The sequence below is a fragment of the Pocillopora damicornis genome, chromosome 14 (assembly GCF_964200805.1).
Source record: "Pocillopora damicornis chromosome 14, jaPocDami1.2, whole genome shotgun sequence".
Classification (NCBI taxonomy): Eukaryota; Metazoa; Cnidaria; class Anthozoa; order Scleractinia; family Pocilloporidae; genus Pocillopora; species Pocillopora damicornis.
The window spans coordinates 2,573,651-2,599,952 of NC_142683.1; the positions used below are offsets into that span (position 1 = coordinate 2,573,651).

Here is a 26,302-nt window from a genome sequence, read left to right on the forward strand (position 1 = left end):
AAAAAGTATTTCACAAGTAAGCTATGGGACGTATTGTGACTACCAAGGTATTTCTCAAGGTCTGAATCTGACCGGAAATGTTTTTTACACGAGTTTATGTAACGCTATACTAAATAGAAACACAGCAGGTGATTGAGCCAGCATAGCAAGTGTGATTGGCGAACGAGTGATTTTAATAGGGACCTGAAGCAGTCAGGACAGCAACGCCGAGGAAGACTTCGATTAAAAAATGAATTTCTGCCTCTAATTAGAATTTAAAAAATGGCTGCAGGTGTTTGCCATCTCATACGGCGCCACACCTCAACTTCAGCATAACGTACAAGAGAAGCGTTGAGTTCCAAGTGGAAATTATAATTTGCCGTCGCGGTTTCGGTTCGCAGACGACGCAAATTGTGGTGATTTCACGTTTTTGTTTTGCATAGGACAGCTAAGAAATGTACAAAGTCGCCGTCGTGGTTTGCTTAAGGTTCCTAATATTTTAATGCCAGCGGTGAGCTGGGGAGAGAAAGAGATTTGGTACCAAGTGGGTGAGTGACTGTAAAAAATAAAGGGGGGGGGGGGGGGTGGGAGAGAGAATATTACAAATTTCCGTATAACCCTATCCTTAATTATCCAAACATTTATTTTAAAAAAGAACTCAAGGGCAAAAATAATAATTTACCTTTTATCGCATGCCTAATCTGAGGATAGTTGGTGCCTTACAGAAATCTTCCTAAGTACCGGCTTATGCAACATGTTAGAGAAAACAACGAGGACACCTCAAATGAGGTTCGTTCGTGTTTGGTCGTTGAAAGAATATAAGCTAGATTGTTGTATTAATAAATTGTTCGGTTAGATCGTTCAAACAGTCCTCCATTTGGCAAAGAGCTAAGAATATCATGCGCATGCTTCGGCAGCAGTCAGTTCGTTTTTGACTGATGAAAGACCAAACGCTCAATTATTGTATTGCATCGTTCGGTTCGATCGCCCGCGCGAATTGTTGAAATACCGCCACGATTTGCTTTCTTCCTTATGTTAAACATGAGCCAGAAATTGTCGTAACTTAGTGAACAGAATTTGTGCTACGCGAAGATTGTGGGGTTTCAGGATCTGCAAGGCTAATAAACTCTGTCAGATACCTGAGGGTGGTCATTCGGAACAATTTAAAATTCTGTGTCGAAAGTTAATCGATACCGCTTTAATCCTATTTCTCTTAACCCTTTACACCCTAACATCAGTTCGCATATTCTCCACACTGTTCTCTATACATTTCCTGAGGTGCTGACAAGGAGAATTTGACGTTGAACAACCAAGAGCTTCTTTTGTTGGTGATCATTTCCTTCATTCTCCTGACCTTACTGTTTTATTCAGGGGTGATATTGTAAGGAGAATCTAGACGCTGGTCACTCCTAGGGTTAGAGGGTTAAAATCAACCTTCATTTAGTATTGAGTTGATCACGGTAGCTACTAACACAATTTCACGTCCATCATCTTCTAATAAAGAATCTTCATCGATTCCCGAGAAATATTGATTTGGGATAAAATAATATGGAATTGGGCGAGATTCCCTCAAGAACTCCATCAGTTTGCTAAAAATCTGGCCTGTTGTGACTGTTTTTCCACCTGTTTCTTTCGCATTTTCTTCAATGCAGTTGAAAAACAAGTTCTTGATCAGGTAGGTCGACAAAATGTTGAAAGGAAGAAGGGTCTTGACATGCTCATAACTGTCTCCAGTTTGGGATGACTGTTCTTCCATTTCTCCTTTCTCATCAAGTTTATGTGGGTGTTCTGCTACTGAGTGGATCGCTACATCGTCAGCAATTTTTAACGTTACTCGATCTAATGATTCGAAATCTTGAGCATCTGTCAATTTTAAGACTGAAGCGATGTTTCCTTGTTTAGACAAAGCAACCCTGCCTACTATGGTACACGGCACTGGCATAGAAGGGAATTCGCGCACCTCACTCGAAATCCCGCTTGTAGTTATGCTAACAGATTCATCAGTCGTAATTGTTAAGCACGAAGCATCTTCAGCATCCAAGTCGCTTTTCGTGCTCTCATGTTGGTCAAAATCTCTTTCTTTGCCGTGAGCATCACTGGCGAGGTGTGCATCACCGGCGAGGTCGTCTTCTTCTTGCTCTGAAAACTCATATCTTTCTTTGTTTTCGTCAACGGAGACGCGATCATTATCATCATATACAAGTATCTTGCAAGACACAGCTGGATGTAGAACCATTTTGGCACCAACAAATGCACGCTTTTGTTCTTGTGATAGGCCGGCCATTATCAGTCTCTCAGGCAAGGAAAACGAGAGCCTCCAATAGCCGCTCTTTGGAACTAAATGACAGCCACGAGATTTGATATCGTCTGTCAATAATCTGCTCGTTTTTCGTGCTATGAGAGGCCAATGAGGCACTGGAATGGCAGGAACCAGGTCTACTGTAATAACCAAATGCTTGTAATGCAAGCCAGCCCACTTTAACTTCAGATTACATGTGACAGTTCCTGAGAGTGTCCATGTATCCTCAACTAAGCTGTGTTCGGTGAGGCCCTCGATGTACATCTCCCGTGGTGCTGGGGTGTGGTCCGCAAGGCGTGTTAATGCCTGTTTGGCCTTATCCACAAATTTGGTCATAACCCTACTACTGTCCAACTGATCTCCATCAAAAAAGTCCTCATACACTCCCGATTCGTTCAATTTCTTGTGAATCACTACCTCATTGTACAAAGTGTCTTCATCAAACGTGACTGAGCACATTCGGCCAAGATCTTCGAGAAGTAACATGTAGTCAAATTCGTTGGGATCTCCTACTTTCGTTCCCTCGTAAACACTTCCAGACGGCATCAAATTGCCTTTGAACCTCATGTCAATTTTGGCTATTTCTTCTGCCCACCTAGTCATAAAATCTGCGACACTTTGCCTCATTCTATCAACTTCTGCCAAATCTATGGGTACCAGTCCAACTCCTGCCACCATGAGCATATCGCGTAAATAGCCAGGAATATCCCCAGCAGATTTCTCCCTCATAAACTCTACCAAATCTCGAGGTACCACAGACGAGTCAAATTCTTTTGAGTATATGTTTGACGCAGCGACAACCATGGTAAATATATCGTCAGCTGGAAGGCTTTGAGCGATGATATCATCATCTGAAGCACCTGAAACTGTCACATCGCGCTTTGCATTGTTCGCAACATCAACAAGAAATTCCCGGCCAAATCTCAAAGCAGTGTGGTAATAGTGCCTGGACAACGCATACTGTACTGGAAGCCAGCCAGCATTGTCTGCGAGCTTGTCGTTCGCACCTGCCTCTAATAACTGAGTAACAATTTCTGGTGTTCCTCCGTAGGCAGCGTAATGAAGAGAGGTGCTGTTTAGATAATCAAGTGCATCCACGTCCGCGGAGGCTTGGATGAGTATTTCGATGACGTCGACGCGTTTAAAGACAGCTGCAAGGTGGAGAGGGGTTGTGCCGTTTTTGTCCGCAAGGTCGATGGAGATGCGAGGATCCTCTAAAAGCAATCGGACCATAACATGGTTTCCAACTTCTGTTGCGGTAGATAGAGTTGTACGTCCATCTAAATCTTGTGCGTTTACTTCAGCTTGGCTTTGCAATAAAAGCTGGATCATTTCTTCATTATCGGAGTGAAACAAGTGTTGTAACGATGTCATTCCGCGAAAATCTCGACCTTCGATTTGAGCCCCTGATCTCAAAAGCAGCTCAGCATTAAGCACATGTGGTTCTTTGACAGCGTGATGCAACGGAGTGCATTGTTCAAAATCTGGCATATTCACATCCACATTGAATCGGAGAAGAAGCTCAATAAACTCATGAATCAACGAGGCCTCAAAGTCGAGCCCAGCAATACCGCCGTAGACAAACAAAGAATGAAGAATGTTATAACCATGTTTGTTTTGTAAGTTTGGGGATGCCCCAGCCTCTAACAACACGGTGACCAATTCTAAAAATTTGCGATGATCTGATAAAAACTCTTTGAACATAACCTGATCTAGAACAAACGACCTGTGGAGAGGGGTGTCTCCATCTTCGTTCTGCAAGTTTAGGTCGGCACCCGCGTTTATAAGCAGCGAAACTATCGATATATTATTTGTTAGGTGTAATGCTGTATTACCATGTCTGTCTCTTGCATTCACCTCCACTCCATCCTGCTGCAATAAATTTTGCACTTCGTCGATGTTTAATTTCACGACCGCAGCAGGCAACTGAGACATCCCAGGACAATCCAAGAAGGGATGATAGATATTTTTGATCCGGGCCCTTGCTGTCGGAGAGACAAACATGTAAAAATAAAAACAAAATAAAAATAAAACAAAAGCGAAGAAAAGCAAATTGAAAGCAAGGAGATATAAATTTTGGGACTGAATTAAACTGGAAATTTGATACCCAACTTCCGGCTTAGGCGTTGGTGAAGGGAAAGCACTTCTATTTTGCTTCAATAACATGGATCAGTCATTGGAGTTTCTCATCCCCAGGGATTTAGTGCTTTCTGTACAGCACCCTTAAAATAAATGTCTTCTGATGTCCAATTAATGATGTCACGGACCAAATTTTATCAGTAACAAGTTTCCTATAAACAAACCTAACATTGAAAGATCGTCTGATAAACTATAATATCAAACGTAATAGTTAAATCATTGAATCTAGAACATCAAGAAGTATAGGAAATGGATGGGAGGATGTTTTGGTGTCTTGAAGATATTTTGAAAAGCAGAAAACAACGAGGGACTCTTGATATGAAGATCACATTTGTCACAAACACAAACACAAACTTACTGCGTGGTTAGTCCTGGTTAGATGTTGTCGAAGAAGACCAGTTTTGATTGAGCTTTCACGTCTTCCCTTGGCACTCTATCGACACAATAACGCTGTGATTGGCGTGAATCGGTTGAAGCAGTCTCTGCCTCTGCAAGTGTTGGTTTCTCCACCTATCTAAACCTGCGATTTGCAACCAGCAAAGGAACAAAACATCGATGAACCCTAGAAGTCAAAGTAATCGTTGTGTACAACACATGAAATTACCGCTATTCTTATCACTGTCACGCGTGACATCTCATTTGCGACTACTTTTCCAGGATTAAAGAATTGCGCACTATTCAAAGTTTAGAAAGATCGAAAATACTATTATTGTCAAATGACCATAAAATTGATTTTGGTTACCCATGACGCGTCTCTACCGTTGATGGGGATGAGAATTAGTTACGTGACGCGACTGAGTTAAGGTTGCCAGGGAGACTAGAGGCGATATGGTGTTGCGTTACATTGATTAGGTATAACATTTTAATTCTCTTAATTAGTATGGTGAAAAACTGTTTAGGAAAATCATGTTTCTAATAATTAGGCTCAGCTAATGCACTTCAGATGCGTTGTGATTAATTTCGGGAAAGTTCGAAAATCGAAGGAGTGAAATCTTTCACTATCGCAAAAATTCCTTGATAATTATCATTTTCCATATTTGGTTTGCTTACGCTTGGGTGTAACCAACAAGTAACCATCCCATATTCTAATGAACACATTGTCATTCACAATTTAATTTGCCTGAAGCCTCAATCGGTGCGTTCCTTTACACGAATTAGTAGAGCAACAACAAAATGTCCAGCAAGGCCAAGACGAAGAAATCGACCAAGAAGCGAGCTCAGAGAGCAACTTCTAATGTATTTGCAATGTTCGATCAGTCGCAAATTCAAGAATTCAAAGAAGCATTTAACATGATCGATCAAAACCGTGACGGCTTTATTGACGCGGCTGACCTGAAAGATATGTTCGCCTCTCTGGGCAAAGAAGTTACAGATGATTACGTGGAAGACATGTTGAACGACGCCAGCGGTGCCATCAACTTTACAATGTTTCTGACCCTCTTTGGAGAGAAACTTAACGGAACCGACCCTGAGGACGTCATTAGGAATGCATTCGCGTGTTTTGACGAGGAGCAGTCTGGCCAGTTGCAAGAGGATAGATTGGTCGATTTGCTGCAAACTTTAGGCGATAGGTAAAGTAATCTTTGTTAATATAACTTACAGTATTTTGCTCAGTTATTGCCCAGCGTGAGTTTTATAGCGCGAATTGAGCTTCCCTTTGTGTTGTGTAAAGAACTCTTCAAATGTTTGAAACCTTTTCTTTGCGTGCACGTACTGTTATTTGTAATTATTCGCAGTTGATTTGTTTTCTCTTTTTGTAAGAATCACCCACTGCTAGCGTTGAGAATCAATTCCACTCCTTTAAAAATCCAGGCTTGGAGTTAGAATTAATATTTTTCTTGGGAATTTTCGAGATTTGTGCAACAGATGTGATCAATTGATGATTAGAATGCTTGTCACAGACATGAACAATTAGCCTTGTTCACAACACCGTGTAATCGAACTATGCTTGTCTTTATTGAACTGAAATGTTCGTTTGTCAAAACTGTCAGATGCTATCTTGAACACTTTTTAGCTATTGTAATGTTCGTCTCTGTAAAATTATGTTTTTCGAATAGATTTGGTATTTTTCTGGCTACTTTCAAAATATTTGTTTGTCCCATCAAATCTGAATGCGTTATCACAAACTGTGATCTTCCAATCGAACACGAATGTAATTAACATATCTACAATGAAACGTACAATTTCGTTTATCTAAATCCCGTTAAGAGCTTCATGAGCATATCTCTTCAAAACTCGATTTGGCTGATAAAAGTTTCATGTTCTTTTGAACATCAGTGCAATCAAAGCGAGTGTTTTTAACACCCAAATACCTAACATTCCTTTCGACATTCTGTAAATCGCGGTGTTTGTTTTCACAATTAGTCACTTTATTGAATTTTTCTTTCGTTCACATAACAGGTTTTCCGATTCAGAAATCGATGAAATGTTGCATGGGGCTCCAGTAGATTCCAAAGGCAACTTCAATTACGTGAAGTTCACAAGAATAATCAAGCATGGGAAGGATGATGATTGAGAAGTCACTGTGAATAACTTGCGCAACAAGGAACTTTGTTTCCAATTTTGTATATTTCACATATGGGGCCATGTGTTTTCGGCCTTTCTTCACCTGCCATTGTTGGGGTGTAGTCTCGCCAATACTATCTTCCCATACAAATGATTAATAAAAGCTCTCCTCAGTTACTTTGATTTTCATAGTAGGCATTCCATTATAATTACTTGCTGCACGTATTTCTACACGTTATCAGCAGGAGCTGATAATGTGGACAGGGAATGTTATTACTTCTTAAGTGACATAGACGACTTTGCTGATCCTTCAAATTTCCCTCATCTATTGTTTAAGTTTTGTTTGTGTGTTGTTTTGAGGGAGGTGTCTTGGCCTTGATATGCTCGTCTAGTTATCCCAACCGTGCCAAATGATCAAAGAGTAACCTGAGTATCAGGCCTTCCTACAACAGGGTGGAGGGGTGGAGCGAGAGCTTGGGGTTCTTTCTCTCCCATATCACCCCCACCCCCTCAGGGAGTCTGATACTCAAGCTATCAAAGAAGGGCATGTAGTACAAGGGAAGTCAAAGGAAAATTTTTTACTACTTTGTCAGTATCTATTTCCAATGAACTCATCTTATCTTTCATCAAAAACTTCCCATAACATCCCATATCAAGATAAAACAGACCACTGGCAGTTTTGGCAGCCATATAAAATATGAGCTACAAATAATCTTTTATTTTACCTGGGATTTCACCTTCAAACACCTTAAGTGACTAATTACACTAAATGTTTTCACTCTACCTAATGTTATTATTTACTCTCTTTATCTTTAAGTTTTTATATTACTAGCTATTCACTAAATGCAAGCCAGCTACATGTAGTGTTGTACATAATAATCGTATCTTACATAATATTTAACTAAAAATTTTTAACTTAAAATACTTCCCATGATAGTTTTGAAGAGTGCGAGGAGTTTTCACATTACGTTAACCTAATACTTTTTTCCTTGTGAACTTCTTTTTAAAAAAAATTTTAAGCAATAATCTCTGATTAGTAAATGTGTCCTTTGTTTACACATCCTGCCATCTGCAGTAAGCTTTTAGCAGATAGCAATCATTCAAACAGATAGGACATAACATTCTGTAGAGTGCAATAACAGTTTCTTTTCAAGTAACCACTAAAGTTCTGAACATCAATGGAACAAAATTTGGCAAAAACAAACTCAAAATATCCTTGTTGAGTGGGGGAGGGTGGTGGTGGTAACAACTTTCTGTATGAAAAAAGGGGGGGGGGAAGTAATAGATGTTCATGATCAAGGTAATTATTTTTTCAAATTCATAAATTGATGACTTTCTGGGCTTGGGTAATAAAACCGTTAAGATACATGATGCTCTAGGTTTATCTTGACAAGGAAAAAACCCAGCTGCCAACTGAAAAGTGCTATCAAAGGTGTTGACAATATTTGACAATGGGAAGATGAGGGTGGGAAAGAGACTCTTACACAAGCCTCTGACTGGTATCCTGGTTGTTTTGTTTAACATTTGACTGAGAGGGAAGGTCCCAAACTTTCCAAGGACTCGCCCAGACCAAAGTGCTTGATTAATACCATGTTTTGTGCCCTTCAAATGGCACCAGTAATAATCTTAGACCCCCAAAAATGTAACAGCTATTACTGGCAGTAAAGATTACTTTTGAAACCCTTGATTGAAAATGTTTAGATTTGGAAAATTTTTCAGAATATTTCAGTTAGCTCAAGACCCAGAAAACTAAGCCTGTTGTTCTTTATCCTTTGAAATAACATAAGAGTCCTCCTCTTTAAAATTCCACCCAACTACCCCCAACAACCTATTTTCTTGAAAAAAGAAAACATGGAAATAAACTAAGCCCTAACAAAATTTATCCCAGATGAGTAGAACATCCAAAAATCACCAGGAAACCCAAAAAGATTTTTTCAATCTTCACACAGTCCTCCTGACTGACTCAAACTCGGACACTTTCATTGGAAATTTCCTGAGAAAGAAGTGAGAGGAAATGAGGGCCATCATGGAGGACCATGTGAGAAACTTAACGTCAGCGTTTCCCTAGAGCTTTCATTTCTGCCATCCAGGCATGTATTTTTGTCCGTAACTCATCATGTGGCTTCAGCATGTCAAGAGTAAGAGGGCTCCTGTTAAAAGGATCTGTCTGATCACTGCAAAGAAATATGAAAGGTCACATCAGAAACACAATTAACATAGTCACCCAGGTCTTTAAGCCAAGAAGGAAAAATTCAAAGGCTTACCAGTAATTATCATCGCTATTTGGAATATGCATGCAACTTAGAGATAGTTGATTGCAAAGTGATGATAATTATATGTGAAAAAATAGCAGTAAAATGACAACATTCAAAGGTATTATCCACGCAGAAGGCAGGTTTTGAATTAATTAAATCAATAAGTCTGTTAATCAGATTCTTAACAGAGGCCTAATAACTGCTGTTTTAATAACCTGTAATTATAAAATGTCAAAAATCAGCTCTCTTTATCTTGTTGAGCCAGCATCTCTCATACATACCTCAGAAGGTGACGGCAGATGGTGGATCTGTCTACAATTTTACTTGATGTAGTAAGAATCACTGGATCAGTCATCAGTGTGTTTGTTATTGGATCAAGAAATTCTTCTGGTGGCTAAGGAGTGAACAAAAATGCACATTTATTCTACCACAAAATTTCATTTGTAATTATCCAAAATCATTCAAGCTGCAGGCCAGCATTCTTAGTTTGGATTTTCTAGATATGGATAATATAATATTTTGCAGATGAAGCAAAACCTAAAAAAGGTGTGGGTAGTGTGGGAGGAACTGAATAGTCCTGGATCCCCACTTGATCAAAAATAAATAATCTTTTCTCATTCAATGGCCAAGGTTAGACTTTGCAACTTCCTTCCTCTTTGATTGCATCAGACCCTTTTGAAAGCAAGGGTCCTGGTAGTAAAAAGGGAAATGTCACATGTTCCGTGTATCTTAACCCTTTCACTCTCAAGATCTCTGTGGTATCTTATGATGATAGCTCCGAGAGTATTGTATTGGATCAACTAATAATCTCCTAATTGACATTTTTCCATATTCTCATTACTTGTCTGTTTGATATATTATTGATATTGCGAGGGGAAATTCTGTCTTGGTCACTCTTGGGAGTTACAGAGTTAAGGTGGGGCACATACGTACATCTATCAAATCATCCTCTTCATCTTGCTGGGCAAATTCATTAACACGATCTGCAAGTTCACTAAGTCTAAAGATTACTGAAGATGGTCTTCCAATCAATCTAGAAATTTAAAAGAAAACAATGTGTAATAATCCTTTTGAGATCTTTAGTAATGGTCACATTAGGAAACAATTAAATTGATAACTATGAAATAAAAGATGACCACTTTATTTTACTTACTTGAGCACCCTCTCTGATTGTTTGAATAAATTTGGAGAGTATGATCTTTTGTCTGAGGCAACTGCCTTGCAGAAGGAGTCTTGTTCACCAAGGTTAAGGTATATGTCAATAATATCAGAAACCAGCTTTTGAGGCTTAAAATGGAACTCTGAGAGATTTTTTGCCTAAGTCAAACAAAAGAATAAGTAAAGGGGATAAGTGTCAAAAGGAACTGTGGTGTTAGGCTGGTGGGGGGGGGGGGGGGGTACTAGAAGAACACCATTCACTCTGACAAAGGGCTTAAACACTTGAAACATCCAAAAAGGTGACCAATTTACATTATCACCTCAGATGATAAATCCAAGGTTAAAGAATATTTAAGTACATCACTTTGCTTTCAGTCCTTAGTTTAAGTCTGGTAACTGATTGACAATCATCTGGTAAAATTACAAAATGAAACATAAATGTCCCAGTTACATATATCAACTGCAAATGTAATTGAATTTCTATTAATTAAATTATATCAAACCTTCAGTTCTCCCATTTTTGGTCCAACCAATCTTAGAAGGAAGTAATTTAACATATCTGCAGTCCTTCTCACCATGCAACCTATGAGAAATGGTCTGAAAAATAACAAAAAAACCCTATCATCAGGAACTCCTTTTATCATACACTAACTACACTCTTAGCAGTTTTCAACACAATACTCCAATGTGTTGATCAATTTGAACCTTCAATATCCTCTTCCCATGCAACCCCTTGGGTATTTGGATTATGGAGATTGGCTTCTTAAAATTCCACCCTCTCCCAAAAAAAAAAAATTGTGTTCAAATGCCCTACCCAATATTAAGTGATCCCTTGTCTAATCAACAAATGTTTTAAAATTTAACAAAGTCATATATAAGTTCTTTCTGTCACTGTTTGGTTTTTCGCTTGTAAGCATCATTCTATGATGTAAAAATTTCCTTCCTTAGCCATTTGCTCACAAAAGTAGACTTTTTTCCTTTAAACTACTCCCTACTGTGGGCTGCACAGGGGGGCAGGGGGATGGTAGGGTAGAAGCTATTGATTGATCAGTGCATAAGAAACATTGCTGCCCCTTAATTATACAATCTGATTGGTCAGATTTACGTACATACCCCTCATTAACATTACCCAGGCTGTTAGTAATAATGAGATAATTACAACTAATTACTCACTGTTTGATGTCAGCTGTTATATAACTCAGTGCACGGACAGTTTCATTGGCTAAGATGTTATGACTGCGAGCCATTCCACTGGTATGCTGCATCTCCTGCTGCTTCTACAAAGACAAGCTCACATTAATCAGCATAGAAATTGGCTTTCATTTGACTGCAACATTACCATTTCATGTAACAATCCTCCATACTACTTTTGTGGTGCCATTTCTTCCAGTTTTAAGAGCCCTGCCTGAAATTATTTGCTGCCAAAAGACTAATAAGCTCCCTATCAAGAGCTTCAAGTTTAAAAAAATTCCCTCTTACCCTGGCCACCTACTGTACAAAAACTCTATATCAACTCATTTGACCCAGTTGAATTTTGGTCTCTAATTTATTTGTTTGGCATAATACAGCTTTAAAGAGATTCCATGATAGATTTTGTGGGTCCCCCCCCCCAAAAAAAAAACAAAACAAAACAAAACATGGGCACAGATTACATAAAAGCTGGGAGGCATTCAGAAGAAGCTAGCATTTTTAACACAATTAGTTTAAAATAAGCCTGCTCCCCTCCCTCATCTTGGAGAGATGGGAGGGAGGGAGGGAGGGAGGGAGGGAGGGAGGGAGGGAGGGAGGGAGGGAGGGAGGGAGGGAGGGAGGGAGGGAGGGAGGGAGGGAGATTCACATGTCCTCCAAGGAACTTAGGTCTAGTTTTCTATTGGCCCTTTTACTCCCAAGATCCTCTTAGCAATTCTCCTTCCTGTCTGCCATATCATTCTTATGATCTAAAGGGTTAATAATAAAAACTAGTCGGGGTAAAACACCAAGAGGAATGCCTAGAAATATGAAAACACCTGATAGATCCTACAAACCTGTTGTTGTGCTTGCTCAGTTAAACTCTCCCAGTCTCCACTGTCTTTCTCAGCTTGGAGCTTCTTCAGAGCTGCCATGAACTACAAATAAAAATACTTAACTTAACTCATGATTGTCGCTTACATACATAAAGAAAAAATAACACCATTTCTATGCAAATCACTCTTTCCTCTCCTTGAGTCTCCTTTTATCTTTGGTTCTAGAGCAGAACACTTTTTCATAAAAAAAAAATTCCCTCTTTTCATCATGGAGTGACCTTGATTTCCAAAATTTTTTTAAACAGCTTCAGAAAAATAGTGAAAGTGCCTCTGTAACTCTAAATACAAAAGGTCAAAGATGTTTTAACTGACAAATTCCAAAATTAGACACCTTTTGCATACAGCCTGACTAAGAAATACCTGAAGAGCTTCATCCAGCAGAAATGTAGAATCATTGATCAACAAATTAAGGAAACGAAGAAATAGTGGAATAGCTGTTTTCTTCTTCTTTTCATCAGCAGCCTTAAAGACAAACCAAATTCATCATTGCACAGCTACACCTTCTAAAGTAATAGAGGTTAGTTGGTTTTGTTGTGAGTTTATGAAGCCTCATCTGAACAGGAGGGAGGTTAGAAAACTTAAATGCAGTTATATGCAATTTAACAGAGTTAACAACAGCGCACTCTAGTAGTCAACTATTTTTTGCATATGCACATGCTTCCGAATTCCATGTGCTCCTCATCTGAGGCATTCTTATTTTGCTTTAAGCATGAACTTGCAGCATTGTGAGGACCCCTTCCCTCCCTCTTTCCACTCTTTCCCTCTTTATTAGCTTAACATTAAGACCCAGAGAGACTGAACGAGATAGTGAGGTTTCAACATGGTGGTCTTGTGGCACCATTTGAGGATGCCAGCCACCATGCATGCACAAAAAAAAAAAAAACTCAAATGTCCTGAATGGGTAACCAGGCCATAGCTGGGCATTGACCAGCCCCAACACATCGAGTCATTGGAATTGCTATAATGACTATTGCTATTAATAATCATTATTATTTTCAATAAATCAAACATTACTATCATTATTATTATTATCATCATTAATATTACAAACTTTACTACTATTCATATATCTGTGTAATCATTCCATCATACCTCTTCACCCATCTTCATCAGGGAAGCTTTGTAATCATCCTCCTGCCACATGAATTTCAAAACCGAATACATGTGATGCCGGTAACCTGGTTAAGAATATGCTATGCATGAGTTCTTTTACCTCTCAGTTGAAAATTTTCAACCAAATAAGCCAGAAAATTGGTCATGTAGTGTTCTTAGGTTAATAGGGAGTTTAAGAAAACCATGACAGCAATGGCAACAAGAATGTAACTAAACAAAAGGTTTAATGAGCAGAACAATGGCAGTGCATGTGCATTATAAATCTTTGTAAATTTCTTTGTGTCCTCTGAAAAATGATGACATAAAATGACCAAACTTTGCATTGTCTGAAGAATGTGAATGATGACAGCTAATATTTTAAATTTCTATGTCTACTTTAACACTGTGTTCCAAATTCAGTTTCAAGATGGTTTTGACAGTGAGAAACAAATTTAATGACTTTATGTTAAGGAAACACAGGGACCACATTTTACTATTCAAAATTCAGGGTTATTTATTCTACATTTAGCATTTGCAGTTTTGTAAATTCCACCTGCTTATTGTTCAGTCTCTCTGAGAATCGTAATCAATCAAGTTGGGACACACTAAGTAACAAGTCTGCCACATGTCAATGTGACAATGCTCTCCAAACGAGTTCATCACTGAACGAGTGGCTTTAAATTGTTCACTCCCTGCAGCAAAACCATGGATTTGTACATCTAGCTTCAGGATAAAAATGTTGATTCAGAGATAAAGGTTGCCTAAAAAATCCTTAATGTCCACTGTGACTTGTGTCTGTGTTTTGTCACCGAGACACAGAATTAATGTAGGTTGGTTACTGCATTATGAACTTTCAAGCAGGACCTCTGTCAATAACCCTTTAGTCCCTAGGAGTGACCAGCATCTAATTTCTCCTTACAATATCATCCCTGAATCAAACATGAAAGTCATGAGAATAGAGGAGATGATCACCAACAAGAGCAGCTCTTGATTATGAAACAAATTCTCCTTGTCAGCCTCTTTGGAAATGTATAGAGAACAGTATGGAGAATATGCATAATGATGTTAGGGTCTAAAGGGTTAAGAAGCTTACCAAATTTCTGCTCAAACTGCATGGAATGTCCTGTGAATTCTATATCCACAAACAGTTGTAAAAGAGCCTGAGGGAGGTAGGCAGGGGCAACTTTGTGTTGAAGGAAAGCACTTTGTCTGTTGAACTATAAAATAAAAATATATTGACCAATTACATTACTATGATCAAATAATAAATGCTGATAATAGAATGTTGAGCTACACAATGCCATGCATGCAGTTTTCACACTTTTATTTCCCTCCTTACAAGGAGGGAAATAAACATGCATTTGTTTATTAGCTTTGTTAGCCTCAAAAGTTGACAAACTTCAATCACTATATTGGCCCTACATGTAAATACATATGTACACAGATGAACTTTATAAGTCTCAAATTTACAGAGTAGCACCCAAATTCTAAATTCTTTGAGCTAACTACATTTATTTAATATATATCTATAACAAGCAAAATAACTAACTACCTGAAAAAGTAAGCAACTTAAACAATTGCCAACTTGCTAAATGGCATTGCTTGAGTGATGAAAGGGGATTCCCCTCTCATGACAAAATTTGATTTTTACCTTCCTTCAAAGAAGTATAAATCAGGAATCTAAGGTTTGATTCCAACTAAATCAGTGATCAGGACCATAGCAAGCAAAGGGGACAACAAATTTATTTCTGTCAGTAAATAGATTTGACAGCAAGTCACTCTTGAGACAGTAGTCTCATTAGAATTTCTACGACTTGATTTTAACCAAACATACCAAATTGACTTGTGGGACAGACAAAAGTTCACTTGAATTCTTGGATTTCTGAATGGGAACCAATGCCTCCAGAGTCTCTGCCAGTTTTGCTCTAAGATGCGGATTACGCACACGTTCAGGACTCCTTGGGATGAAAAAAATACATCAAAAGTTTATTCAATCTGTACAGCAGCTGTTCTCACATCACCAAAGAAAACTTTGACAAATCAGATAATATTTTCTTAATTGATAGCTGATTAATGAGGAACTCTTTAACTACTAATTTTACCAAAACAGCTTGAGACTGTGAAAAAATGGACACTGGAAAATTTCTTGGTGACAAAAAAAAAATGCTTACTAGATGAACAAAATCATTAAAAAGGCAAAAGTTAGTTAATACTCATTGATATAAAATTAGTTATTAATAACTTAACCCTTTCAAGGCACCAAAAATATTTACCCTTCAGTTGCAATATTATTCTCTGGTTCCAGAGAACTTGGGCTACATCAGTATTATAAATTTATTTATCAATATGAGTTCACAAGGTCATCTTAATGAGGGTAGTCAAAGGAAAGAGTTTTATGTTTTCATAAATGTCTATACATACCCCATGTAAATGACAAAAAATGTTACAAGATGATGTAGAGACTTTCCTGCACTCTCCAAAGTTTCTTCACTGAAATGTCTTCAACATGAAGTAAAGGCATATATTAAAATACATTAGCAAAAATAACTGTAGTACTCCACAGTTAAAGGTAAAACCGTTTATTCATGTCTGCTACACACTTACTCTTAACCGAAAAGAACTCTCAGAATAAATTAAATACATGCTTTATATATACATGCAAATCCATAGGTCCCTAGTGTATTACATCACTTGCATTCATTTCCACACGTGGGCATCACTATTCACTACATTTCCTCCTTTTCCTAAAATATTCATCACAAAAATCAAAATCTTTGAATTAAGCTAGTCACCCCTTCACAACATTTGTGAAGGAAACCAGGACTGCACAGAGTAAACTTAATACCTCAGAAAAATTATAAAGTCAGCCATGTTTTCCACAATGAACTCGGGGACAAACAAGAGTCCTGTAGGAGTCTACAATTAAAATGAAAATTGTATTACGTAATGTAAGAAAATAATTTCTTCAACTGTAAGAACAAATTTAATTAAACATTACTTAATTTAAAGTAATGCAGCACCCAGGAATTAAAAAAGGTAATAGAACAGTCATCAATGTTGTAAAGTTACTAACAGTACTTATAACAGCAAAAAGGACTGATAAGTTTCCATGAACTAAACTTTTGCCCAATAAAGAACTCTTTACAAGACTCTAACTAAGAACTTCCCCACAAGATGTTGAAACATTCTCACTGATTGTCCCTGACAAGTCTCACATAAGACTACTCTCTCCTCTGCTCCAAGATTGACGCACATATGATCACAGATAAGACTAATCTCTTCTCTCCTCCAAGATTGATGGTCAAATGATCACAGCTATGCTAAGACTAGTACATCTCCTTAAAGGATGCATACCAACCTGTGTTGGAAGAGGAATTTCCACTTCTTTAAAAGAAGTCATCTCATCAAAGCTGTCCCCAGCCAGTACTACTTGATTCAGCCATGATGCAGTTGCTATGTAAAACTTCAGGCCAAGTTCAATGAGGGACGGGTTAAGGAGATGAGTCTGTTGTAAAATAAATGACAGGTTCAAAAAAGAATGTAAAAAGAAACCTTTTGGGAGGGTTAAGCTGGTTGATCTTATGGTTTGCACACTGGACTTCAAGTGACACAGTGCACTAGCTAGGCCATTGTGTTAATTGTGTTCTTGGGCAAGACACTCCTGACCACTCTCACAGTCTCTCTCTACACAGGAGTATAAATGGGTGGTGGCAAATTATCAGGGAAATCTGACATATTGTTAAGGGGGGGGGGGGGAGAACCCATAATAGACTACCATCCCATCCAAGGGAGGTAAGTAATTCTCCTAGCTGTATCATACTACAATGCTACGATCAGTTCCATCCGTATAGGTTCCTGAGCTGTTATGATCACCATAGACACTTGGAATTTTAATTGTGACAGTTCATTAAACCTCCCACCTTCAGAGACAACTGTTTGATAATGCTGTTCTCAAACTGGACTTTCAGTCTTTCTAACAAAACTCCTCCAGTTCCCTGTGCTGAGGCATCTTGGTACATCTGTTGCATCTGAGAAGAGGCGTAAAAAAAAGTTCCTTGTCAAACTACAGGACGGATTATTAAAACACTCATTCAGTAATTTGTGATTGTGACAAACAGGTTTTCAGTGGTAAATGAAGTAGCAAGAGAACAGTAAAAGATAATGTCTGAAGAAGAAGTTATCATCTTGATCTTACACCAAATTCTCATAACTAATTTAAAAGGATATGTGTAGCAGCAAGAGGGGGGAATCAACAATCAGATCTTGGGAGTTGAAGGGTTAATCTTACTATTGATTAATTAACAAAATTAGGCCAGATAATTTTGTAAGAAGGCTAGAGAATTCTCCCCAAAATGCCTAATATATACCCTAACCAAACCCCAGTTGTGAAATGGCATAGTTACTTACTTGTGCTAACTCGTTCATGAGTTTTCTGTATTTCTCGCAGACTTTCCACAGACCTGTTAAAAAAAGAGAAAGATCAGAAATTCATTTGTCTGACTATTCACTAATGGCATAATGAAGTATAAAGGTTTGGCAACATTTTCATTTAAACAAAACACACATTTGGTTTTCACCATGCCTAAATCATGTTTAGCCTCAATTAAGTATAATTGTAAATCTAGTAAAGTAAATATGCTTAGTAAATCTTGCTGACTGCCTAAGTATCCTTCTCTCCTGGTCCTAAAAACCCACATCTCTTATGCCCCCTCCCCCTAGAATAAACCAAAGTCCCCCCCCTTCCCACCTTACAAACCGACCTATGTAGGAGTGAGATCAACTCAGACACCTGGCCCCAATTGTTTAAGGGGTAGATAGTGCTATCCACTGGATAAATCACTATCCAGTGGCTAAGTGTTACCAAGATGTATTGTGCTATCCAATGGATCAATAGGATTATCCACCATACCAACAACCGGAGCCTGGTCTATAAATAATCTCAACACCTAAGAGCCATTTTGACTGGCCTCCTCCTTGCCTCATGCTTAGTGTCACTAACCCAGGTTGAGACAATGATGAGTCATGAAAAAGCACTCTGTCACAAATCCATATGCTGGTGTGTTCTTCAGCGTAATGTTCTCTAATAGAAAAATGAGAAAATTGAAATGTTTTTATTTTTGCATGCAATACAATTCACAGTTATCATAAGCTACAGAAGGGCTAAATTTAAAGAATGCAGTATGACTTAAATGGTTAAGCTGAATGGTCTGTAGTACAAGTTGTGTACACACTTTAAGTGGTACATATTGTTGTTAACTTGTCTCAGTTTCAGTCACATGTCTGAGCTACAAACATTACTTCTCCCCTTAGAGAGATGTTAGCCCATTGCAAGTCCCCCTACCCCTACCCTCCTCCTCTGCCAGATTTTATAAGGTCTCCAAGACTCCATGACATTGAGCTAGGGCTTGGACTTAGATCTTTTAAAGTGCAATATATGCAGTCCAATAGCTATTAGAAAACTGCATCCCCATGGTCAGAGGAACATCATTTAAAGAATTTTCTGTTTGTTTTGGTAGCAGTGCTCCTGGTATATTTGCAGATTTACTCTCCTGACCTCTTTGCTTGCAGAAAGTATTCATTAATAGTTGTAGCAATATCACTGATTAAATTAAAATTGATAAAACCACAAAGTTCTCAGCACTACAGTGGTGTTTCTCAAACAATCCTGGTTTACTTTTACATGCAGCTTCCATCTCTGTTCATCAAAACACCAGTAAGACAGAACAAAATATGTAGCATTTGGCATTCTGAAAATTACCTACACCTTGCTAACCACAGAGCTGGCCATTCTTACCTTCATTAGGTGGTACAACCAGTCGTGTTTCCCCATCAAGTCCAATGACATGTAATGCAGTGCCCTCTCGTGCAATGCTGTCAAAACTAACATTCACAGCACAGTACTGTGGGTTGATTTTCAAAAGCTTGGGTGAGCATGGGTCCATGAATGGCTGGCACATTTTCAGGAGCAGAGTACTAAGATTTAAAAAGAATCCGTCTTGTGCTTGGGTTGCTGTAAAAAACTCTGCCATCATCTGCAGAGAAAAAAATACAAACATAGACTGATCAAGTCTTGTAAGAATCAGAGGCCTTTAAACTGTTCAGCTTACAGGACTCAGGTCACTCAGTTTACCATCTCAGTACATCTCTCCACCCAGGAATGTAAATGGGTTACAGCAACTTTCCCAAAAGCATGACAAGTTTCTATTTTTTTTTCACTCCCCTGACTTGATATTACATCTTTGTATCTTTTCCCTTTTTGAAAACCATAGCATCGCATGATTTTCTGATTTTTTAATATCATGTTAACCCTTCAACCCTCAAAGAGTGATCACTAACATTTTCTCCCTATCAGTATCACCCCTAAAACAAACATTGCGGTCATGAGAAAAATGGAAATGATCACCAACTAAAGACACACTTGATTGTTAAACAAATTCTCCTTGTCAGTGCCATAGGAAATGTATAGAGAACAGTATGGAGAATATGCATACTGATGTTAGGGTGTAAAAAATGCAATCTATGAAATACATCTTTCACCTTCTTCCTTGTTATGTTTCCATGGAGACATGCTCCAATCCAGTAAAGAACTTGGTGTTTTGCCGAACTTGATTTTTTCATGATCTCAATGACAACCTTCAAGTTTATCACAAATAAATAAAGATCAATTAGCACTTGCAGTACTCAGTAATGGTACAACAATTCAGTAATTCAGAATGACCTTTCAAATATAACTTTTTGAATATCAGAAAAACGGTTCATCTTTTATCTTAAATTTCCAAATAAATCTACCATCATAATTAACTGTCAGTAACTTTTGTAGCTGCTTCTGATAGTGTAATAAGCAGTTGGTCTGTAGGGCAAAATTCAAATCTGCTTGCAGGCTAAAAAGAAGGTAGTGAGAAGTCTTACGGTCCACAGTAGACTGCCGATAACCAGTTTCTAATAAAACCCTGGCTGGTATTCAACATTTTCTGTGTTTGACAGACTGAATATAATTTTGCCTCTGGATTTATATGGCAACAAACCTTGTGGAGTTTCTCCGACAATGTATCCAAGTGTTTGCGTAAGTTGGCCATAGTGGCTTGCATGTCAGCATGACTCTGCTCAGTTGGATGCTGGAAAAATTCCTGTCAACAGAAAATATCATCAGTGAAATGACACTCAGGCAAACAAACCAATGATGAATGGAGGTACTGTCCAAGACAATTTGGCTACACCCAAGTCAGTGCTCGAACTTTAGATCTGAGCTGGATCTGGACGTCTTAATATTTCAAAACTTCTGTACTTCCAAAAGAAAAATATCATGAAATCATTTTGGAGTTATCATCTACTTACAGATGGTTTGGTTGGATCCCTGGACATGCTGGTCAATGCTAATAAGAATCCTAACAAGGTTTGCTTCTCAAAGGCATGGCCTTGAATTGCACGTATAGGTGATTTTGCAGGAAGCCAGAATCTTGATGACACAAGGATCTAAAGAAATAATTGAAAATCAAATAGAAAAAAGACTGCATTGTAATATACTACATACTTAATGACTGAGTGGGAGGTTCGGATGGCAAAATATTCAGCTCAAGGTCAAGATGTACGGACTGAGTGCATTGAGGTCTGTGCATCATGAATCAGTATCATTAGTATCATAATGGTAAAAATAGCTGCATAATCACCTCAGCCAGTGTGACATGCTTTGCAAAGAACAGCAGTATATCAAAATAGTTATGGATGTCAGGCTGAAGAAGTGATGAGATATCTTTGCTTCTATCGGCCAACATCTCAAGAACTGGAGAGAACATAGTCATCTACATGTAGAAGCAAATGAAAATTATGAAGTGAGACAAAATAAGAGATCACAAATTGATAACAATATCAACAAAGGTTGTTTCCAACTAACTTCTTGTACTCATCTAGGTTCCATCACTGAGAGCTAACACACAGACTGTCTATTAAAATAAATGTTCTTAGAAATTGGTAAACAAGGAAACTTTCTAAGAGATTGCCAAAGTTAAGGATTCTGAATCAGAGATTTGCAGTCTTGATAAGGAAATTCACAACTTAAATAATATTTGACTTACCAGATCATCTTTTTGTTGATGCTCCTCAACAAGACCATCCATGAACTCTAAAAGCACTTGATCTCCTATGAAACAAATAGGTTGATATCTATATTTTTGTTCTTGTTGCTCAAACTGATAATTATTACAATATCAAAATAAATGGTATCTACAAATAAGCATACAATTTAACCTACAAATTCATCTTAACAAAATTATTTCTAATTGTGACAATTTTCTGTTAATTAATCACATGCAAAAAGTTTGTACCTTGCATGGTCAATAGTAGTTGAAACAAGTGCTTCTGAGGGGCAGCTTTAGAAAACATTTCTGGGCTCAATAAACAAGTCCTTGGAAAGATAACAAAAAACAAAAATTTAAACTACCTTTTTAGCAAGTGTGTATTTACATAACATTAACCGTCTAGCACCTAAAAATTAGCAACATGTTACTTCTCCTTGCAATTCCAATACATTATTCTGCAAATGGGTAATGAGAAGAGACAAGCTCATCAATTAGAAGGTCATTGTCTTGATATGGCACCAATTTCTCCTGTTTTGTTTAGGAGGAAATGAATGGCAGCCAGTAGGGAGAATTACTAGTAGAATCTTGGGAGTTAAAGGTTTAAAACTTTATTTGGTTTAGCCACACACTTACTTCAGAAAAAAACCATACTTGTAGAACAAGATATCCAATACTTGACAAGTTAGAATAGCCTTAATCAATATAATAAATTTAATTTTGCAAATGAAGTGCCTACCCTGCATAAGACAATGCCAGTGTTCTTGCTCTGTCTGTAATTTCCACAAGAGACGCATCCTTTTCCTTCAAATGGAATATTCAAAAAGAATTTCACCTTACAAAATGCTACAGCTAGGATCAGGATTTATTTGGTGAAAAATTTCTTTATTTTTCCTTTTCTTTCTTTTCAATGTAAAGCTTAGAGTCTTTTTTTTTTCAGCTTAGCAGGTGACTAGAGTTCAAATAAAGGGAATTAATTATTTTTAAATAAATGGTGAAAGAGAGAGAGAAAAAAAGAATCTTAAATGGGGTTTTTAAACTTGTACATCACATAGTTGTACCTTTTCTAAAGCAGAGAAGACAAAAGGAACAGATACTTTTTATATTTTCATACATTGATCAGAAATCAGGTTGGAAGCTTTGACGTTATATGAAAAATTTACCTTCCATTTCTTGCACTCCTCAGTGGCTCTTTTGTAACAGGAGGCCAAGTATTTTACATTTGAAACTTCTCCTGCTTCAATCTCAGCTGTAAGTGATGACATACGAGCACCGCCTGTGATCACCACATGGGAACGAGGCTGATTCATACTTAGCCGCTCCATAATGGCCTGATAATAGATAAATTACAAATTTTAAATCGATATTGTTGATGGGAAACAATATGATTTAAATTGACAAGTAAAATTGCCAGGTAATTTTCTATCAAATCTAATTATGACAAAACCATAAAGTTTTTTCCAAGAGTAATCCAAGGCATGTAACAATTTATTTCAAATGACCCCCACTTACATCTTATTTCTATACTTGATTTGTTTCAATGGAATTCATACAAAAAAACATTGAGAAGCTAAAATTTGCCAAAACAAAGATGTTGACTAAGAATTCAGCTTTTCCAAGAAGTAAGAGCTTTTTATTTTCCATAGTATTCTCTGTACGTTTCCTGAAATGCTGACAGGGAGAATTTATCAAAAAAGCAAGAGCTTCACACCTTCTTTAGTAGGTGATCATTTCCTTTATTCTCGTGACCTTAGTGGTTAATTTAGGGATGACATTGTGGGGAGAAATTACATGCTAATCACTCTTTGGGGTCGAAGTCTCATTAAAAATGCAGTCAGTCACTGTTCAGATGTCAACTCCCTTTTAAGCTTTGTAGTATTTTGGAAAAAAAAGTAAATCATTTGTATCCAATGTAGATAAAACATAACTATGGAAAAAGAAATGAGAACTTTTTAGTTAACCTCATCAATGTTGGTCCACTGAAGAATTGATCCCTCCTCAGTACTAGCAGTATTGCGCAAATAGACACATCTTTTTGGGAGACCACCAAATTGTTTCTTTCCAAGACGATCACCATCTAAATATCAGTCAGGAATTTAAAAAGATTATGATGCTAAGATATAAAAAGTTTTTAGTGAGAGTTAAAATTTAATACAAGACAAGGGACCACTTCCTTGTCAACTTAATAAATCATTAAATAGCCTGGTCAGCCATGCTCACGCAATCCTATAGAAATGGGAACCTGTTTCAGTTCTAACTTGAAGAAACAAACTAAGGTAACTTTTTTTTTTATCCTAGAATCTCTTTTGCAGCTATCCACCAATCACTCCTCCAATTGAACTGTGTCCTTTCCAGTTCAAATATAACTTCAAACCTTTTAAAATTATTTTTCATATCATAAAATAATTAATATGAGTTTGATTGGGCCAAATCAAATGAAAAAAATATTTGCCACGGGTCATGAAACATGGATGTTGCTGTGTTAAATCTGCATGTCATAACTTCAAACATATATTTTTCAGATAAATATCAGTATTTGGGCAACTGCCCACCTACCCCTCCCCTAACTCAATAACTAGTTAGGGTTAATTTTGGGTTAGGGGAGGGGTAGGTGGGTGTTTGCCCAGATACTGATATTGATCCTATTTTTCTTTCCAGCCCTCCCACTTGGTTAACCCTTTAAACTCCCAAGATCTAATTGTTGATTCTCTCCTCTAGCTGCTACCCATTTCCTTGTAAATTGGTTACAAGAATTTGGTATTCAATTAAGGCAATATCTTGTACCTGATAAGTTTGAGTAATCTCACTACCTGTTTGTGGGATAATGTATGGATATTATGAGGAGAAGTTACATGTTAATAATTTTTGGGAGTTAAAGGGTTAATAGTTATTCAGTATTAATTTATTATTATTTACGATATTTTACCATTATTTACGGTGATCAGGAACACATGCTGAAACATGTCATTCACTATCCATGCTTTTTCTTCCTCGTTTATCTGGGCATCATTTTTTGTATTGGGTTTTGAATCATTGTCAATGATTCCTTTTGCTGAAACATTTGGTGCTGATGTCTTTGAAGAGTGTTTTCTGAACTCTTCTGCCTCTTCAACTGATCGAAAGAGGGCTGCAAAGGGGTTCTGGTCCATATCTGATTCAAAAGGCAGCAACTAATCCCTAAAAATGGAAACATAAATATAAGTTGAAATCTGCTCAATCCTTTCACAACCAAGATCTCTTTAGTAATTCTACTTACTGTTTGCCATACAATTCTCATAATGTTCATTCTAAGAACTTGGTGTTGGATCAATTAGTAATCCCTTGATGGATATTTTTCTATATTCTCATCACTTGTCTCCTTGATACTGTTTTGATATTGTAAGTAGTAGTAGTCTTTATTTCCCCACAAGATAAAAAATACATATCTCATGTCACAATATTTGAGTAAAAAGTACAAAGTACATATATCCAAGTTATTTACAATTAAAATACGCTCACATAGCTAAATTGTATTTAAAAATTAAGCGATTAATGTAAGAGTTCTTGAATCTATCTGTATTAACTTATTATATAAGGAGAAATTCTGCCTTGGTCACTCACAGGATTTACAGGGTAAAAGGTTTAAATGACATTACCAACTTGGCAAAGCAAGGTAGTATCATCTGTTTTGGAATCAAGAACTGTGTTAGTTTAAGTCTAAAGATCTTGATAAGTGTCACCACTCTAAGGGAAGGGTTAACATGCATGTTGCAGACTCCTATGCTAGTCTGGGTTTATATTTTAATTCCTACTGCAAAGCATAACTAGGATCAGTGATTTTTTCCCCTCAGTAGAATGTAAGCCTCTTGCTAGAATGTCTTTAACAGAGCTGTTGTTTCTTAGTGACAAATTTAAAATCCATTACTATCACTGACAGTAACCAGACATGTTTGATAAAACACAAAAGTTGTTGTCACAAATGGAAAATTAAATAATAATGAATAAGACCAGGATGCTCACCCCAAAGCTGACAGGAAGCCTATAAAAGTTTAAAAGGTGACAGTACGTAGCAAAATTTTGATAGGATTACGAGGAAATTTTATGTCTCTAGTTATTTAACTGCAAAACATGATATTCGTTCACCTAACTTCTCTTACCAATATAAATACAATTAACAGAAGTCATGTGATGAGAATGACGCACTCGTTTAAAATTTGTTCACCTGATATAAATCCAAATTCTTCTTATTTACAAACAAGGAAACACATGGCACATAGCTAGAGGGAAAATTCACTAATCACCTTTTAGGAGTGCGTCGAACTCGAATCGTAGGATTAATGATGGTAAACGTTCATTACTTCATCTCAAAAATAAAACAAAACAAAGCACACAAATTTTCTGATTATTTCAACGCCGTTCTTTATGTCTTAATAATAGGTCAGCACCGCTTCTATACAATTGGGCCAATACGTTTCCACGAGAATACTTATTAAAATAAAACATCACGTAAACAAGTTGTGTTTAATTTAAAGAAAACTATGATTAAATGTAAACAACTTTTCATTTCATTACCTTTAGATCCTTGAGGAGCTGTTCATCTACCACATTTTGCGGAGAAATCGCGTAGAAACTCAACGACCAAGAATAACCTGAAATAAATTAAGGACGGATGCGCACCTACGCTTTAGAGTCACTTCACTGCATCGTCATGTTAAGATGACTCAGAGTTTCTTGGAAGTCTGAGTACTAATTAGATACCGC

The 26,302-nt window shown here is 37.3% G+C and overlaps 3 protein-coding genes across 5 annotated transcripts; 1 reads left to right on the forward strand and 2 right to left on the reverse strand.

Annotated features, from left to right (window-relative positions):
• Positions 1-1,157: 1,157 nt before the first annotated feature.
• Positions 1,158-5,162, reverse strand: LOC113686952 (uncharacterized). Its single transcript, XM_089193916.1, has 2 exons — positions 4,776-5,162; positions 1,158-4,263 (listed from the first exon to the last, which is right to left on the reverse strand). Exon 2 carries the CDS (start codon positions 4,211-4,213, stop codon positions 1,409-1,411), a length of 2,805 nt encoding a protein of 934 aa, XP_089050042.1. The 5' UTR covers positions 4,214-4,263; positions 4,776-5,162; the 3' UTR covers positions 1,158-1,408.
• A 137-nt stretch (positions 5,163-5,299) lies between these two features.
• Positions 5,300-7,105, forward strand: LOC113686955 (myosin regulatory light polypeptide 9). The gene is made up of 2 exons (XM_027204642.2): positions 5,300-5,988; positions 6,818-7,105. Exons 1-2 carry the CDS (start codon positions 5,591-5,593, stop codon positions 6,930-6,932), a joined length of 513 nt encoding a protein of 170 aa, XP_027060443.2. The 5' UTR covers positions 5,300-5,590; the 3' UTR covers positions 6,933-7,105.
• A 488-nt stretch (positions 7,106-7,593) lies between these two features.
• On the reverse strand, positions 7,594-26,196 carry LOC113686954 (ubiquitin conjugation factor E4 A). 3 transcript variants are annotated; one of them, XM_089193914.1, is made up of 30 exons: positions 26,114-26,196; positions 25,843-25,904; positions 24,489-24,739; positions 23,524-23,639; positions 22,726-22,893; positions 22,302-22,366; positions 21,812-21,891; positions 21,563-21,627; positions 21,158-21,289; positions 20,826-20,963; positions 20,516-20,617; positions 20,028-20,123; positions 19,285-19,522; positions 18,490-18,570; positions 17,898-17,950; positions 17,411-17,518; positions 16,849-16,995; positions 16,336-16,406; positions 15,912-15,989; positions 15,325-15,448; positions 14,584-14,707; positions 13,491-13,576; positions 12,759-12,860; positions 12,360-12,440; positions 11,509-11,612; positions 10,839-10,932; positions 10,331-10,494; positions 10,111-10,210; positions 9,459-9,571; positions 7,594-9,096 (listed from the first exon to the last, which is right to left on the reverse strand). In XM_089193914.1, exons 3-30 carry the CDS (start codon positions 24,709-24,711, stop codon positions 8,976-8,978), a joined length of 3,174 nt encoding a protein of 1,057 aa, XP_089050040.1. In that variant the 5' UTR covers positions 24,712-24,739; positions 25,843-25,904; positions 26,114-26,196; the 3' UTR covers positions 7,594-8,975. The 3 variants fall into 3 exon arrangements, with proteins under 3 accessions (XP_089050040.1, XP_089050039.1, XP_089050041.1); XM_089193913.1 differs by lacking the exon at positions 25,843-25,904; XM_089193915.1 differs by lacking the exons at positions 25,843-25,904; positions 26,114-26,196 and adding an exon at positions 25,562-25,673.
• Positions 26,197-26,302: the final 106 nt, after the last annotated feature.